General features: G+C 42.5%; 1 protein-coding gene across 1 annotated transcript in view; it reads left to right on the plus strand.

Moving 5' to 3' along the window:
- Positions 1-16,527, plus strand: part of RpLP0 (ribosomal protein LP0) — a 93,827-nt gene that overhangs the window by 41,096 nt on the left and 36,204 nt on the right. The window contains exon 4 of the mRNA XM_080276208.1: positions 6,551-6,736. Within this exon, the coding sequence (XP_080132334.1) occupies positions 6,551-6,736 (186 nt within the window). The remainder of the gene's footprint in view (positions 1-6,550; positions 6,737-16,527) is intronic.

Genomic DNA, 16,527 nt, shown 5'->3' on the forward strand with positions numbered 1-16,527 from the left:
GCTGAGTAAATGAGTGCTACACCTCCTCCCAGATAGTCAACAGCAGGCCTGGGAATACTTATAATAGATTGTTTCTTACGCAAAGCACTATGAATATAATCTCAGACATATACAACCAAGTTTCAGTCAAGCACAAAATGTCAAGCTCGAGCAGATTTAGAGCTTCATTAGTATGTCTATCTTATGGATGCAACAAATATTTAAAAGACTCATCCTTAACTGGTTCAAGAGGGATGTAGTCAGTTTTTCAAAATGTCAAAATTGGTATTTTCAGTCAATCTGTTCCTATGAGAAATCATAATTGGACAGTCTCTACTAGATGCAAAATGGGCAACTGACTGTGAATTAGTATTAGCTTCTTGATGTCATAAGGAAGAGCAGTTGATGCATTTGAGAGAATTTCTGATACTACAATCCTTAAACTTATGGGCCCCAGCACAAAAAACACATTTAGGTTCACAATTTTTTCTAGAACACCTCTCAGATGTATGACCAAAACCTTGACAGTGATGACATTGTGTAACCCAGAATCTGTCAAAAGCACGGCTCCTTGTAAGATCTGCATAGATATACAGTAGTTGCCCTGTTCTACAATGGAGGATCTCACCTCTGGTGACATCTTCAAGACATTGGTTTTGGTGTCATTCCTTGTTCGTGTGAAGAGAAAGTTGAGGGTGCATCGTCGATCAACGAGCATCATATTATTATTCAGAATGCTCTCCAATCGGATTGAGCCAGTGAAGGTTTATATCCAAGGGGTGATTGGGTTTGATTGCTCATGTAATGCCACTCAGGGATGAGTGAGGCTGATCACTCTTATCTTAAATGTCGGGACCACCTGCCTAGCCCCAGGCTCCTATGCTTCTCATGGGGCAATGTAGGATTGGATGATGGATGGATGGTTAGGGATGATGTTAGAGTTGCCCAAGGAAGAGGAAAGGCCTGTCATGGTCATTTTTGGCAGCATTTTCTCTGGCTCTGGTATGCAAAAAGTGCCATCAGTGTCAAGATGATCATTCAGTATCCCAGCTGCTTCACCTTTGGCCATGGCTGATGGAAACTTCATTACTAACCCACCAGCCGAGGTCTTAAAGCAGCTATCAACTAGTACCAAGTCAAGTACACCTCTTAAGTCTTCTGGTCCCATTTGACTCATCGAAGCATCAGCACTGCTCTTTGGTTTTACAATCAGCACCTGTTGACCACGAATGGCTTTTTTCTGGCCGTGAGCACTGATCTCAACCACGTCCACCATGCTGTCCGTTGCATACCCCTGCATCTCCTCCTCACTGCACAAACCACCTCACACGCTGCACCTATCTCTTCCGTGAATATCTTGCATACGTCGTCCACTCTTTCCATCTGCTCTAATTCATACCTTCCCAATCTTTCTTCCACTATATTCTTATACTCTGCCATTTTCTCACTATCTTGCAACTTTCCACTTTTCTCACAGGAGCTGTTTCCTTCTGTCTTCCCCTTTGTCTTTTCATCCATTTTCTTTGCAGCCTTACCTTGGCCATCACTAAGTAATGGTCTGAGATTCCATTCCCCCACCCTCTCCACACACTTGCATCCACCACTTGTCTTCTCATTTGCTCATCCACACACACGTAGTCTATCATTGCCTTTCGTTCAACAAGTTCACCATCCATCCTCCTCACGACTTCATGTATACCTGTGGGTCATCTTATGCCGAAAGTAGGTGTTGGCTATTGCCAACCCCTTACCAGCACAGATGTCCAATAAAGCACTACCATTCCCATCTACTTCAGCTGGCACACCCCACTGACCAACCACTCCATCCACTCGTACATTCCCAATTTTGCCATTCATGTCTCCAGTCAAAAACACTGGCTCACTCTTCTCAAATTTGTCCATACATGCTTCTACACGTGCCCAAAAGTCATCTTTCGCTGATGTGAAAAAACTTGATCTCATCATGATTGAAAAATTTTAACCATATTTAATGAGCGATCACATTTTGACCAAAAAACGCTACTACCGGCGTAGGATCTCCATGGAAATTTTTGCCCATAGGTTGGACTAAGATATACTATAGGCCTAGCAGTAGCCGTGTGTCTGTGTGTATTTTGGACTTGCGTTTGGACAACTTGGGTTCCATTCCCGAAGCTGCAAATAACCCGATCAATTGGTTAGCTGCAAAAAATCCAAGTGACAACGTAACACTAGAACAGCACAGAAATGGACCTTCATGGGCACTTCGATGTCATCTTGAAGGCCGATAGTGACAACGTTACACTAGAACAGCACATAAATGCGAGAGCCCTCCGCAGGAGCAAGTGTGAAGGGCCCGAAGGGCCCATGAGCACTTGTTACCTGTTCTAAAACTTCAAACAGAGTTTCTGCCTTCATGTATTTAGTTGGTATAATATGTACCACGTCTTTAAACTTAGAGCATATGCTGTTGAGCATGAAAACAAAAGCACTTGTTGCTGCCTCACTACAGTTAAAAGCTGAACCAACAACATTTCCTCCTTTAAAATCAAAATAAGGTTTAAAGTGAATTTCGTACTTTGGGTCTGGTTAGTACTTGGACGGGTGACCGCCTGGGAACACCAGATGCTGTTGGCATCCCTACGTGTCAAGTGGGGTTGGTGGAGGATTAGTGCCCCTCCCTGTAAAGCAATTAACTCTGAGCCCTTGGTCACCCCGTCTGGGATGTATGGCGTCTGGCAATGAATGAATGATGATTAATGATACTGTTTTATCCTTTTGAGATAAAAGTCTAAACTTATTCGTAATATACATCAGGAAATTGCTGTCATGTTGTTCGGTTAATGGGTTCATGCATTTCAAAAGAGTCTTCTAATACAGTACTTGAATGGTTAGGAAGAATAAGATTTTTGGAATCCCTTAATAGTCTGTAACCTTGAGGGAACAGTTATACATGAGAGAGGAAAAGATCATTACTTGTGGTGAGTACTGTAACCTGTTTAGTGTCATTAAGTGCAACTGCTCAGTAATGAATTTCAGTGTGTGAACATACTTGAAGGACTCATTTTGCAAAGTTGCCAGAAGTGATATAACCAACTGCAGCACAGAAATTACACTCGCTGGTCAGTTTACATGCTCCTCAGTGTCAAATATTTTCGTGTTACTTAATATCTCCTCAAGGACATTGGTGTCTGTAACATGAGAAGGAATCCTATACTGTCCAACGCTGTGCATTTTATTAGCTTTACAAAACACACTTACTGCACAGCTTGGTTCAGTTTCCAGAGACGTTATTAGTTTAGCATTAGGCAAGTTACTTAAATGGCATGTTATGAGTGACTGTTTTAATAACTGTACAATAGTTATGGTCCAGAAATTGTAATTTCCCCTCCAGTTCACCTACACTGTGAAATTCTCTCTGCCCCCTGTACTTTAAATCGTCAGCAACACTTTGCTTTAATGCATTTTTGAGTGGAGCCTCCTCTGGTCGAATTTTGTTTGAATCATGTGATTCTCTTGAGCGAGTTGAAGAAGAAAGATAGGTAGGACAGTTTGGTAGGACGGAAGGGACTGCACCATCACGGAGATAAGGTTTCTTGAACCTGGCTGTAAGTCTGGTACCAGTTCTTTCATCAAAGTAAGTAGTTTCCCATTGTACTTCCTCCAGCCGGAAGTGCAACTCACATACCTAAAAGACAGTGGTCTCTGTTAGCATTAATGCCTAAAACTTTGGAACCCTCTTAAATCCTAAACTTCATGTTTTGTTTTTTATTTATATATACAAAACACTTGTTCTACCAGAAAAGAAAACCCATTAAATAATTTCCCCTATTATTATCTCATTAAAATTGTATATATATATTTTTTTTTCATAAAACACACAAAAGAGCAGGCAATTAATTCCATGTATCCTTGACTTGTTAAGTCTCATGTTAAACTCGAATCAAAATCAAAACTTTTCCCACTATTTTAAGTAACATTTTCATGCATCAAAATAGGACCTGTACTGAAAATGAGGACTTATAATAATCCACACAGATTCTTATGTAACAGCAAGAAGTGATGACTGATTATCAGATGAATTATAGCATTGTATACTTTTCTGTGACTGATACAGTTATAGAAAGAAATGTAAGGTAGACTATAGGGAATTTGAATCACCTGTGCAACTGAGAATCGCAGTGCTCCAGACGGGAAGTGTTTCGTGGCTCCTGAGGAAGAGCATTACGTTACTTTGTTTATTTCTTGTATAAAACATTCACAATGTTATTATGTGCATTAGACTAACAGATTAAAGATATTCTTCATGTTTTTGATAAACAGTTGAATAATTTTCCCCAGGAACACAAGAGGGAAATGTTTATACACAAATCTGAGTGTTTGAGATTATGTCACTGCTAGCCAATCAGGAGCTGCAAAACACTTCCCGGCTGGAGCATTGCAATTTTGATTTGCAAAGGCAGTTCATATTCCGTATAGATATTCCTGCAGTTTACAGAAACATCGGTACATTATTCATCTGTTGACCTGAAAGTAAAAATTTTTCTTAAATTAATCGTGAAAAAAATAAGCATTCTCACATAAAATTCGATTTGTAATTTATGGGAGAATGACCATATTAGCGGGCTGTACCATTTTTTCGTTGTTTTATAATTTTCCTGCTCCTGCATTATGTATTTCTTTCATTATGCAAATAACCTAGTTCAGCAAACTTGTAACAGTGTGAAACAAGAGAAAACCATTTCAGATTACTTACTCTGCTGAATTTGTTTCATGTAAACTGGTCCCTCTTTATAGCTTGTACCCATGTATTCGCCAGTTTTTGGTCTCTTGGAAACGAAAACACATGTACTTTTGGGCCATTCTTATAATTTCCCTTGCATTTAGGGACACACCAACCACAGGGCATTGTATTTTCTCCAGAAAAATATCAGCGATTTGAAAATATGTATAAATGAAGGTGTTTCTGGCAGATGACGCAGAGACAACGTTACAGGCCCGCACTCCCAGGTAAACTAAGGAGTGTAGGTTTATACTCGAGTGCGTGATGTCACGGGTCACGAGAGCAGGTTCCATCAGGCCTTCTCTACTCGGTGGCCTTGGTATTGCTCACATAATGCCACGCAGGGATGAGTGAGGTTGGTCACTCTCATCTTAAATGTCAGGACCAATCCCAGGCTTTTAGGCTCCTCAAGGGGCAACATAGGATTGGATGATGGATGGATGGAAAAATACATTAACAATATACAGTAGTTAGAGAGACGTATAATATCTTGACTAACGTAAGAGTAGCATTTCATTACATGGATGAGGAGATGATGAAAAAATTGATAGTGGCCATGATCCGCCCCAGGTTGGAATGTGCGGCAGTAGTGTGGTCCTCACATAAAAAGAAAGATATTAACAAGATCAAGAGAATACAGAAATCAGCAACCAAGATGGTCCCTAGCCTGGCAGATCTGTCGTACAGGGAAAAGCTGAAAAATGTTGACCTGCCTTCCTTAGAAGAAAGGAGAGAGAGGTGTTCAGGGCCAGGATGGGAGTAGAAAAAATTGACAGAGAAGACCTGTTTGTATGGGATGGGAGAGTAACAAAAGGACACGGAATGAAACTAAAAAAGCCAAGTTGCTTGAAGGATATCAAGAAATATAGTTTTCCATATAGATGCACAGACCTGTGAAATAGCCTGGACAAAGGGATCGTCGAGTCTAAGAACTTAAACGAGTTCAAAGCAAAATTAGACTTATCAAGAAACAGAGATGGGACCCCTTGAGCGTAGCTCATTTCCTGTATATCACTACTAGGTAAAAAAAAAAAAAATGCACACACACACACACACACACACACACACACACACACACACACACACACACAAAACTTTTCTCCACCTGTCTCTCGTATTTCGCACCTCATTGCTACCACTGTGAACTTTTTCTTTCTGCCAAGTTTTTCATTATGCTCTTGAAATTGTTTTTCACCTACATCTAAGTAGATAAGTTGTCATCTAAAGGTACCCCCTTTCCAATACTGTACCTATATAATCGCCTGTCATGGTAAGTGATCACCACCTATTTGCCATGTTGTACACTCCAGTTATCCCCTTCTTTTGTCCAGTGATGTTCCTAGGGGTTGTATGTACACTACAGCAAGCGCTAGGTATGGTCAAGAGGGGGTTAAAAAATTTTTCAAGGGGGCCAAAGGGGGGGACCGGAAAAATTTGGGGATTTCACCATACAGGTTAGTCACATAATGGGTATCAGCGTTGCGATTTGCACATTCCAGTTTGCTCGTTAAAATTCCCAAATAAATAAGATGCCCAAATTAAGGGTCTGCTGCCAATACAGAGCCTTTTGTGCAATCCTTGTCATGTTTTAGTAGTTTGGTTGGACTTACAGAAGCAGCCTATTTGGCTGTCTGGCATATAGAAGTTATCCTCTTTTATTATGTTTTTATGTATTGTATCAGGATGGTTAGAGAACCACAACTCCTGTGCATGTACTTGGATTGTCTTGTTTTACAGAAAGTTGCTGCAAAGAAAAACAGCTTTTGTCTTATGCTGCTTAAGTGAAAAAATATGTATATTTTCTTTCAGAATGATGTGCAGTTGATGAAAGAAGGTGATAAGGTGGGTGCCAGCGAGGCCACACTGCTGAACATGTTGAACATCTCCCCCTTCACGTATGGCCTGGTGGTGCAGCAGGTGTTTGATCAGGGCACTGTGTTCTCACCCAAGGTCCTTGACATCACAAATGAAGACCTTATCAAGAGCTTCCAGGCTGTGAGTATATTTTCTTTGGATGACGGCATCACAAAAGTACAGTCAACTCGATTTACAGTTGGTTTACATTAAAACTGATTGCATACTGAGAAATCGTAAGATGGTCGATTTAACATGGGTTTAATAGGGATAATTCGGATTCATTGGCCATGTAAAAAAAAAAAAAAAAAAAAAAAAGAAGCCACCCACCTGAAGTATATTATAGTCCAGTCTGAATTATCACCGAGGGTCTCCCCCGAGACTGGGGAACACCTGGAGGACTTGGGTGAACACTCTAGATAGTCAGGAAGAGGAGTGATGGGGAGAGCTAAGTGGTGAGGCTGAGGGTGAGTGTAGTGGTGTGGTGGGCAGGGAGCAGTGCAATAAGGTGGGAGGAGAGTGATGCAGTTTTTCAAATCACAAGTTTCAGACTGTCACCTTGTGTGGGTGGTATGTGTCTACATGGAATCGCCATGTGCAGCCATTGCAAAAATCTTACAGGTTTTTATGGTATCTTTGCTTTAACCTGAAACTGGGTTTATGTTATTATCAGTTATTATAGCGATCTATCACATACCAAGTGATCATGTACCAGGTTGAGAGTTTAATACCAGCAGCCGCTGCTATTCAAGAGGGATGCATTCCATAAAAAGTGGTTGAATAGTGAATTAGTCAGATAACGAACCTGTTTTTCTCATGACATTGTACAGAAATAGGGAGGTTAGGTTCCTGACCACCTTTTTCATTCAAAAATCATTCAGTGAAGATGGAAAAAATACCAGTAGTTATCATTTTACACCTGTTTGTTAAACAGAAGGAATGTTTTTAATCTGTTCTATTTCTAATACAGTAATGAGGAAAAAATACAGTACAGTATAGTAACCCCTCTCAAATTAGTGAGGGTTACGTTCCAAGCCCCCCTCGCTAATTCTTGAAATTTGCAAATTCTTGACGGCTTCCCGAAAATGAAATTTACCGGTAATTGCGTAGCCTATGAACCACTGACACTGTAATGCTATCTGTCTGTCTATCTTTCTGTGTGTCTGTTGCCAGACACCTTAATCCCCTATGGGGTGGCCACAAACAAATCGCCTCCATATCGCCCTGTCCCCTGCCATTTCACTATCCTGCTCCCAGCTCCCCCCCCCCCCCCCCTTCTCATACACCTTACCACTCCATCCCTCCACCTCACTCATATAGGCTACACCCTCCTTGTCAGTCTCTTGCTCTCCATCCTCTCCGCATGGGCAAACCACCTCAGTGTGTTTCTCCTAATGCTTCCTATCACATCCACATCCACACCACAATGCTTATTCACTTCCCCATTTGTCAGTCTGTCTCTCCGTGTGACTCCACATGCTCCTCTCAAATAACTTATTTCCACTGCTTTCACTCTTGACTTGTGTCCCTCCAACAAGGTCCAAGCTTCACATCAATTCATTAGAGTTGGTATCACAATACTGTCATGCAGTAACTTCATCACTTCCATGCTCACTTCCCGGTTTCTTATCACTGCTTTCAAAGAACCAGCAACCTTTCTTCTTTGTTGTACTCTTTCATGCACTTCACCCTCCAAACCTCCATCCTTACTCATCACAATGCAATGCATTACCATATGTAAATGTTTTTGTTAAATCTGTTTCCCCTTTGTTTTTAGCTGTTCGGCTGTGTCAACTCGTTTGATTCATCAGCGTAATGGCAGAAGGGACTTTCCTAAGTGTTTAACTAAACCTAACCTAACCTAGTTTAACCTCCGCACACCGGGGGTTTTCCGATGTCACACGCTCCTCCCTACGGGGGATTTCGGTGATGTAGGAAAAAATACCCTTAGTTCAAACCCTAATACAGTAATCCCGCATTTTTTGCGGATTTTTTGTCAACGGTTTTGCCCTCTCGCGGATTTTCTTAGCATTAATAAGTTCAACAAAAATATCCTAGAATATACAGAAAACAAAAAATTTGAAATTCCCGCAGCTTCCAATTGTAGCGCAGTAAACTCACGCCACCCTCTGTCCCTTTCCCGCGGCCCCTCTGCCAGTGTTACCATATCTAGCATAATCTTATTCTTTTAGCATAATTTTGATCAAATTTTCGAGTCTGGAATATTTTTTAGCATATTAGAAGTTTTCGAATCATTCTAAACACACTGAGGTGGTTTGGCCATGTGGAGAGGATGGAGGGTGAAAGACTGACGAAGAGAGTGTATGTGAGTGAGGTGGAGGGGGGAAGAGGGAGGGGGAGGCCGAGGATGAGATGGAGGGATGGGGTGGAGAGGTGTATGAGAGAGGGGGGTGTGAGTTGGGAGCAGGGCAGTGAAATGGCGGGGGACAGGGCGACTTGGAGGCGATTTGTTTGTGGCCACCCCAAACGGGATTGAGGCGTCTGGCAATAGATAGATAGAATCATTCTAGCATAATTTAGAATGGAATGGAATATTTTTGGAATAACTTTATAAAAGCTACAAATCAGAGAGAGAGAGAGAGAGAGAGACGAATAAGGTTAGAAGATGTTTGAATAGTTGGTTACTTTCAGTTTGAGCTTGGTTGGGTTGGATTAGGGTAGGTTAGGTTAGGTTGGGTTGGATTAGGTTAGGTTAGGTTTTAGGTTAGGTTCGGTTAGGTTAGGATAAGTTTGAGCTTTGTACTTTACCCATGAAACCTAGGTTTTTCCGATGGATTTTAGTATGATTCATTCGATTTTCAGCTTCATTTCAGTTGGAAATGACCATTTTCTGTTTTTTCCCCCCTCCCTATAACCCCCGATTCCCCAAAGATCTCCCATTATTGCAGGGGGATGGGGGGGTCATATCTCAAAATCTGGTTATTTCCGACGGAAATGATGCTCAAAATCGAATGAATCACATCAAAATCCATCAGAAAAACGTAATTTTCATGGGAAAAAGCAGTATGGGCAGAAAACCGATATTTATCCTCTTACTGTATGTAGGTTCAATTTAATATTTTCAAAGTAAACAATACATAATTAATATGTTGCACGAATATGTATAGAATTTTATCATTTAGCTTCAAGTTAGCATAATTCATTTTTTACTTGGAACAAATTTGCTCAATCTAGCATAATTTTTTCATTGCCCTAACATAATTTCGTTGTTTGGATATGGCAACACTGCTCTCTACCCCGCATTCCTCAGTCCACGCCTGACTGCCTTACGTGTCTGGTGTGCTTGCAACCGCACTATGATATGAGCCTCTTGCCTCCCACTTGCTTTCCACATGGCCCCAGGATGTAAGCCAGCCTCACCAAAGGCTATTAGTAAGAACTCCAAAGTGACAAGACGATCAAGAAAAGTTATGACCTTAGCAGAGAAAATTGTGTTATTGACAAGCTAAGAAACGACCGTGCGAGTGTTTGCTATCACCAGTTAATGCATCTTTTTATTTTGTACTGTTTTGTGAATAAATGTGTAGATAATTGTGTATTACAGTGCGGTGTTTACGTTTTTCCTTCATAATGGAGTATGTGCTTTCAATCTTGTAAGAAGGTATTTTGGGATGAGTATGGAGGTTTCGGGACAATTCGCAGTCACAACAAACACAAAACAATTCGCCTTCATTAATGAAGATAGCTATGGGTGACGCTAGAATATAATTCAAAGGCGACTACAGCGAGGAAGAAACAAGTTAATTAATGACCAAAGGTGCAACTAATAAATAATATCCAGAACCTACGCTACTGAACATAGACTTTGCTGGATCCCCCTGAAATATAGTTATTAAAGTATTGATTAATTAATAATAAGTATATTGATAAAAGTATTGATTAGTATATTTATAGAATGGCGGGGAATCGTCCAGGGTGCGAATTGTTCTGAAGGGGAATCGTCCATGTTTTGACGGGGAATTGTCTGACGGCGAATTGTCTCGCAATCAGTATGGACATGGCCTGTGTGATGGGCAGCATGGTGGACACAAGTGTAACATTCAATTGTTAATAGAGTATTCGCGGAATTGACTTCGCGGGGGTTACAAGAACGTAACTACCGCAAAATATGCGGGATTACTGTATTTGCCAAACTACAGTGACCCCTCTAAGACCCGGATGGCCAAGACCTGGCCACCCTAAATCCCAGACATTTTGGGCTTGGGTCCATTAGTCCAAGTCTTGGATATTCCCTGAGACATCTGGACAAAAGTCCAAAACGATCGGGGGGGGGGAATCATACCTACTCTTTAAATTTGCCGCACAGTTATGAACAGCTGTGTTTTGGTGCGTAGTTCCAGTGATGTCCGCTAGGGCACCCCTGTATTCTCCCCACTTCCCGCCTACCTACCGAACAGAATGTTCAGTGTTAAAAAATTATAATTTGTAGTGCAAAGGATAAGTGCAGCGCAACATTGGATTACTATATGTGTTTCAAGTGCACCTTCACCACTGTTAGAGCCATAGAGGAGGCAGGTTAATCTTCGCAATGATCACGGACGTGTCGTAACTACCCTGTACACTGCTAAATATTTTCCTTACTCACCCCTAATTTCTCATTCTCTGGTTCCTTTTCATTTATTTTATGGTTTGTGTCCCTTATTTGTGTAAATAGGTGTTGTGCATGTCCAGTAGGGAGTTATTTAGGTAGCTTTCAAAGTTAGGTTCAGTTTGGGTCTACAGTACCTGCAAAAAGTATACGGAATTGCTATAAAAAACAACAAATGCCCATCATTTTCTTTATTTTAGTGCGTTGTATGGCCACCATGTGCTGTCAATACCTTATGTATGCATCGAGGCATGGAGTCAGCAAGAGTTCTGCAGTAATCCAGGCCAATTTCGTGCACCCAGATGTCTTTGATAGCTTCAACAAGGCGTGGAATTGAAGAGGTGTTCTTTTCTTGAAGTTTCAGCTTCATGCTAGACCACAGCTCCTCGATGGGATTCAGATCTGGAGAGTTCCCAGGACACTTTGCCTTGTGGCATGGTGCACTGTCTTGCATAAAGAAGTTGCAGTCATGGATATCATAAAAAATCAACATATGGCTTTGCAAGACATCAGTGTAACGATCTCCAGTCATCGTGATGTTCTTGGGTAGCACGTACAATCTTCCACGCCCTTTCTGTGCACTGAAGCAGCCCTAAATCATGACTGAGGGTGGGTGTTTGACAGTCAGTTGCACCTACCGGGGGTCAAGGGGATTCATGTGTGATGGACCGCTCAGCTTGCCACGCTTCTGTGCACGACACTGGAAAGTCGACTCATCGCTCCATAAGACCCTTCTCCAGTCTTCTTGAGTTAAATCTCTATATTTCCTTGCAAAACTGAGATGAACAGCACGCATTGTGCGAGCCAGAAGAGGCTTGCGGGTCGGGGAACGAAGATGCAGTATCAGTTCTTTCAGGCAATGACGTTGGATGGTGCACTCAGCAACACTTCCAAGGATGTCAGGGTAGGCATGCTTCAGTTGTTTTGCAGTGATTCATGGATTTTTCAGTACTTGTCTCTTGATAAGCTTGTCAGTTGTTGCTGTTGTCTTTCTGGGACGCTCAGGAACAGGTTTACGAGGTGGAATCTCTTTTTGGGGGAAATCCTTTGCCTTAGAAATCAGGCTGTAAATGGCTGTCTTGCCTTTCCCTGTACACTGACAAATTTCCTTGACAGGCATATTTACATCCTTCAGGGCAAGAATCACAGCCTTTTCTTTGCTTATTATTATTAGGCCCCATTCTACAATGTGGGTGGGTAGCAGCATGACGAATAATGGAAGGGAAAGAAACTGAGGGAATTATTATTCATCACAGCCAAATACATTCCCCGTCTTTGGCGCTACTCGCACGGCACTGGCGGGAAATTGCGTGGGTGTTGTTGATATGTATCTGACCGAGTTGCCATGCACCAGTTTAGTGAAATATGAGCCGTCGGTTGGATGGTAAACGTCAGAATTCTAAAGACACCAAAACCAGCCATGGCCCACAGATATTCCCCATACTTTTTGTGGGTACTGTATAAGTACCTGTCCAGGGGCATTTTGCCCAAGTCCCGGATGTTACTTGGGTTTTATTACGTCGGATATTGGAGGGGTTACTCTATAACAGCTAGAGAAAAAATTAAAGATACATATGACTCACCAACTCTTCCTCTTTCAAATGAAAGTATCCCCATGTCTCGAGGTGGTTCCATTGATGAGTAAGGATAAGTTAAAGTTCAAAGGGTGGCGGGAAGATGCTTGTGGCTACACACATCAACCAGCGTTGCTCCGCGGCCAAAATCGTGAATGCTATACACGTCGCCCGGCGCGTAGGGGTTAACTGTTCCAAATAATTTAACCAAACCTAACCGAACCTACAGTTGGGACATTGGGAAACGAAATCCATCTTTGAGTATGTAGAGTAAGTTTCATTCTTTGCGCTGGAAATAAACAGTCGTAGGTATGGCTTAACGGCTTAATCCCTCAGTGGCCGTGGGTTCAGAAATTTGCGTACACCTCTGGCTGGTCCATGAACAATGTTTAAAGAGTTATAAAATCCATTTATTTTTCTTACAGATGTGAAGAGAATAGTCTGGTGCACCTAGCAATGTCTTAGAGCTTCCTAAACCCATCCTGTGATTCTCTACGGTTTGCGGAAGAATTCTTAAAATTACGATGCATGTGCCATATGGGCAAAAACACCTGAGATTACCGTACTTCCTGTCATAGGATGCACTATTTTTTCCACAAAAATTACCTTAACCCCTAAAAGACAGGCATCGAAATGTTTTGACATTCGCTCAGGACGGGCATAATCGGGGGTGCAATATGGTGAGTGTTTTGTGGGTGGTGGTGGTGGGGGGTGGGAGGGGAGGTGTGGGCTGGGTGGTTTAGGGAAGTGGGGAGTGCAGTAGGGGTGGGAAGTGATGGGCCAGGGAGAGTGGGGGTTGGTGGGTAGAGGGATGGGTTGGTAGGGGGTCAGGGTGGTGTTGGGGGTTGGAGGAGAGGGGTGGTTTGGGAGGTGGGTGTGTGGGGGGTGGGAGGGGGGCTAGTGGGTAGGAACTTGCAGGTGGTGGGGGGGTAGGGGGTATGGAAATAGGTGGTGGGGATGTTGGGGGGGGTTTGTGAGGGAATGGGGGTGGTTGGGGGGATAGTGGGAGTGAGGGGGGGATGGTTGGGGGCATGTGGGGTCAGTGGTGGGGGTTGGGGTGGTGGGAGGGTGGGGGTTAGGGGTGGTAGGGGGCAAGGGTTGGGGGCTGTGGAGGTTTGGGGGTGGGAGGGTGGGGGCAGTGGTGGGAGTGGGGTGGGGAGGGTTGGGTTGGTGTGTGGGTGTGGTGGTAGGGGAGTGGGGTGGGTGGGGTCAGGGGAGGGACAGCTAATACTGACACTCGTCTTTTTTTGCCCTAGTACCCTTGGACAGCATATGGGATACCTGTCTTATAAGGGTAAAAAATCACCCTGCGTCCTAAGACTCAGGGCTGCAGCAGCACACGAAGATATATTTATATTTACAAGACCATAAAATATTCAGAATACCACGGAAAAGCAATGTATGGTCATCTTACTCGGCTGTTTGTTTACTTTTGGGTTGGTTAAACTCAGTTTCATTGTTGTTGTTGTGTGGTTCAGCTCAGCAGACGACGGTCAAACAACTGTCAAGCGGGAAGCGAGATTAGTCGTATGAACAACGCCTTCAAGTTTCATGTCAGTACAGTTCTTTGCACGCAGGCATTAGCCTCACACCAGCCTTTCCATATATCCAAAGTTTATGGCAGTGGAATGCAGGGGCACTCACCATCCACTCACTCGATGTAGTGCTGCTGTCGGGTGTCTGCCCTTTCCTCTCCTCCATCGTTCTTTCCTTCCATCCTCTTCTGTTTTCCTTTCCTTCATTCTTTCCTCGTCCTTCTGCCAATGGGTAACTTTACACTCCCTCTTCTGTCTTTCCTTGATTCTTTCCTCTTCCTTCTGCCTGTGGGTGACTCTACACTGAGTGACAAGCCAAATGGTTTCCTGTACACCGGGAAACTATTTACTACTCTGGGTGGTAACCATATAACCAAATTTTGGCACTTGGTGGTTTAATGGGTAATTATTGCGCTCCAGTCGGATTGAGCTGGTGAAAGCTTATATCCAAGGGCTGGTTGGGGTTGATTGCTCATGTAATGTCACTCAGGGATGAGTGAGGCTGGTCACTTTCATCTTAACCTGTCACATCCCGAGCTATTTCACACCTCTGACACCCCCCAATCCCGAGGTATTTTCGATTTTTTTTTTTTTTTTTTTTGGCTAAAACTTCCGCTTTTGGTGAGAAACATCAAAATTTCATAGAGAAATCACTCACCTGAGGTTTAAAATACTTGATCCAGGTAGCAGTACCTCCTTACCTGACTGGGTTTTCTATCAGGCTGGCACCAAAGAAAACGAGTTCTATGGGAGGGTAAGTATTTCACACCAGTCATAAACAGTATTTATTTATTTACTTGGTACGAATTTATATATAGTACGATAGTATATTGGTTTTCAAACAGTAATATAGGCATTATAAGCATTGTTTCACTCATCACCATACCTGACCTTCTTTTGCCACATTACCTGATCATCATTTCTGACTGTTTCTTCCTCTAATGCTATGTAAACTTTGTCCTCCACATTGTCATCGATTGGGGAATCACTCTGGCGCTGAATGTCTTTATTGGCCAGGTCACTGGTAACAGGTGAATTGCCGAGACAATGGCGTGCATGGGGGGGGGGAGGTTATGCGGTGTAAGGCATTGTCCCTGCTTGGCATCTTGTAGAGGAATAGAGGAAGGTGTCCCGTGTATACGTGCGAAAATTGAAAATTGTGCAAATTAGGGACCTTGCAATTGCACGACGTACGAGTACGTCGTCGGGACTAGCAAATGCAAAATGTTGCAACGTACCCATACATCGACGGGACGTCTCGGGTTAAATGTCGGGACCAACTGCTTAGCCCTGGGCTCCAACGCTCCTCATGGGGCAATGTAGGATTGGATGATGGATGGATGGAAAAGAGGCATGCATACACAGTAAGATACAAACTCCAAGTGACTTCTCAGGGTTTAAAGACGAGTAGCAAGTCGGAGAGGAGAATCAGACACGAATAACACAACTATTATTATGTGAATAAAAGATGATTTCTTTTAACCCCTACACCGCGGGCATGTTTACCGATGTTTTGCGTGTACTGTGGGGTTATTTGGGCTCCGACAGACTCTCAAAAAATATTTGCCAAAAATCAGTTATTAGTCCTAGAATATTAAAATTATATATGCTTATGGCACATACCTTCAGCTTTCTCCTGGAATGTTTGTTGAGCCTTCTTCAGTTACCGTAGGACTTGTGGAGACCTCTGAAGTTGGGTAACGAAGTCTCCATTTTACACTTCCCGACAACCCGTAATATGATTACCACAGCCAGATATTAACACTATAAACACTACTCTATGATTTTCAAGTAGTTTGGGATCCATACTCCAAAAAAAAAACCCACTGTGAAAGCAATGAAAATTATGAGCGCGTCTGACCGCCGCACTTGCGCTAGTTCGCTCTTGGTACTCTGTCATTTATTATTCATAAAACCCCTCACACTTTATATTTCTATTACTATATAACACTTATATATATCTACAGTCTTTATCCATAAGTTTCCTTCAGTAGTATTAGTTTATTGTCACTGTAGGGATTCAATTTCTTTCAGTAAAATATGTAGCATTCACTTTCTCGTCCTGTATAGTAGCATTGAGAGTGAATGTCACTTTCATCTTCACTCTCATAACTCATAGTATTCAGACATGCTATAGTGAAACTTTCACTTTCATTACTCCTAGGGTATATACTCGTATTCTTATAATACTACTCATTTACATTTCTATTTACG

This window comes from Coenobita brevimanus, chromosome 64, assembly GCF_032717465.1.
Source record: "Coenobita brevimanus isolate Jiangsu-jjx chromosome 64, ASM3271746v2, whole genome shotgun sequence".
Taxonomy (NCBI): Eukaryota; Metazoa; Arthropoda; class Malacostraca; order Decapoda; family Coenobitidae; genus Coenobita; species Coenobita brevimanus.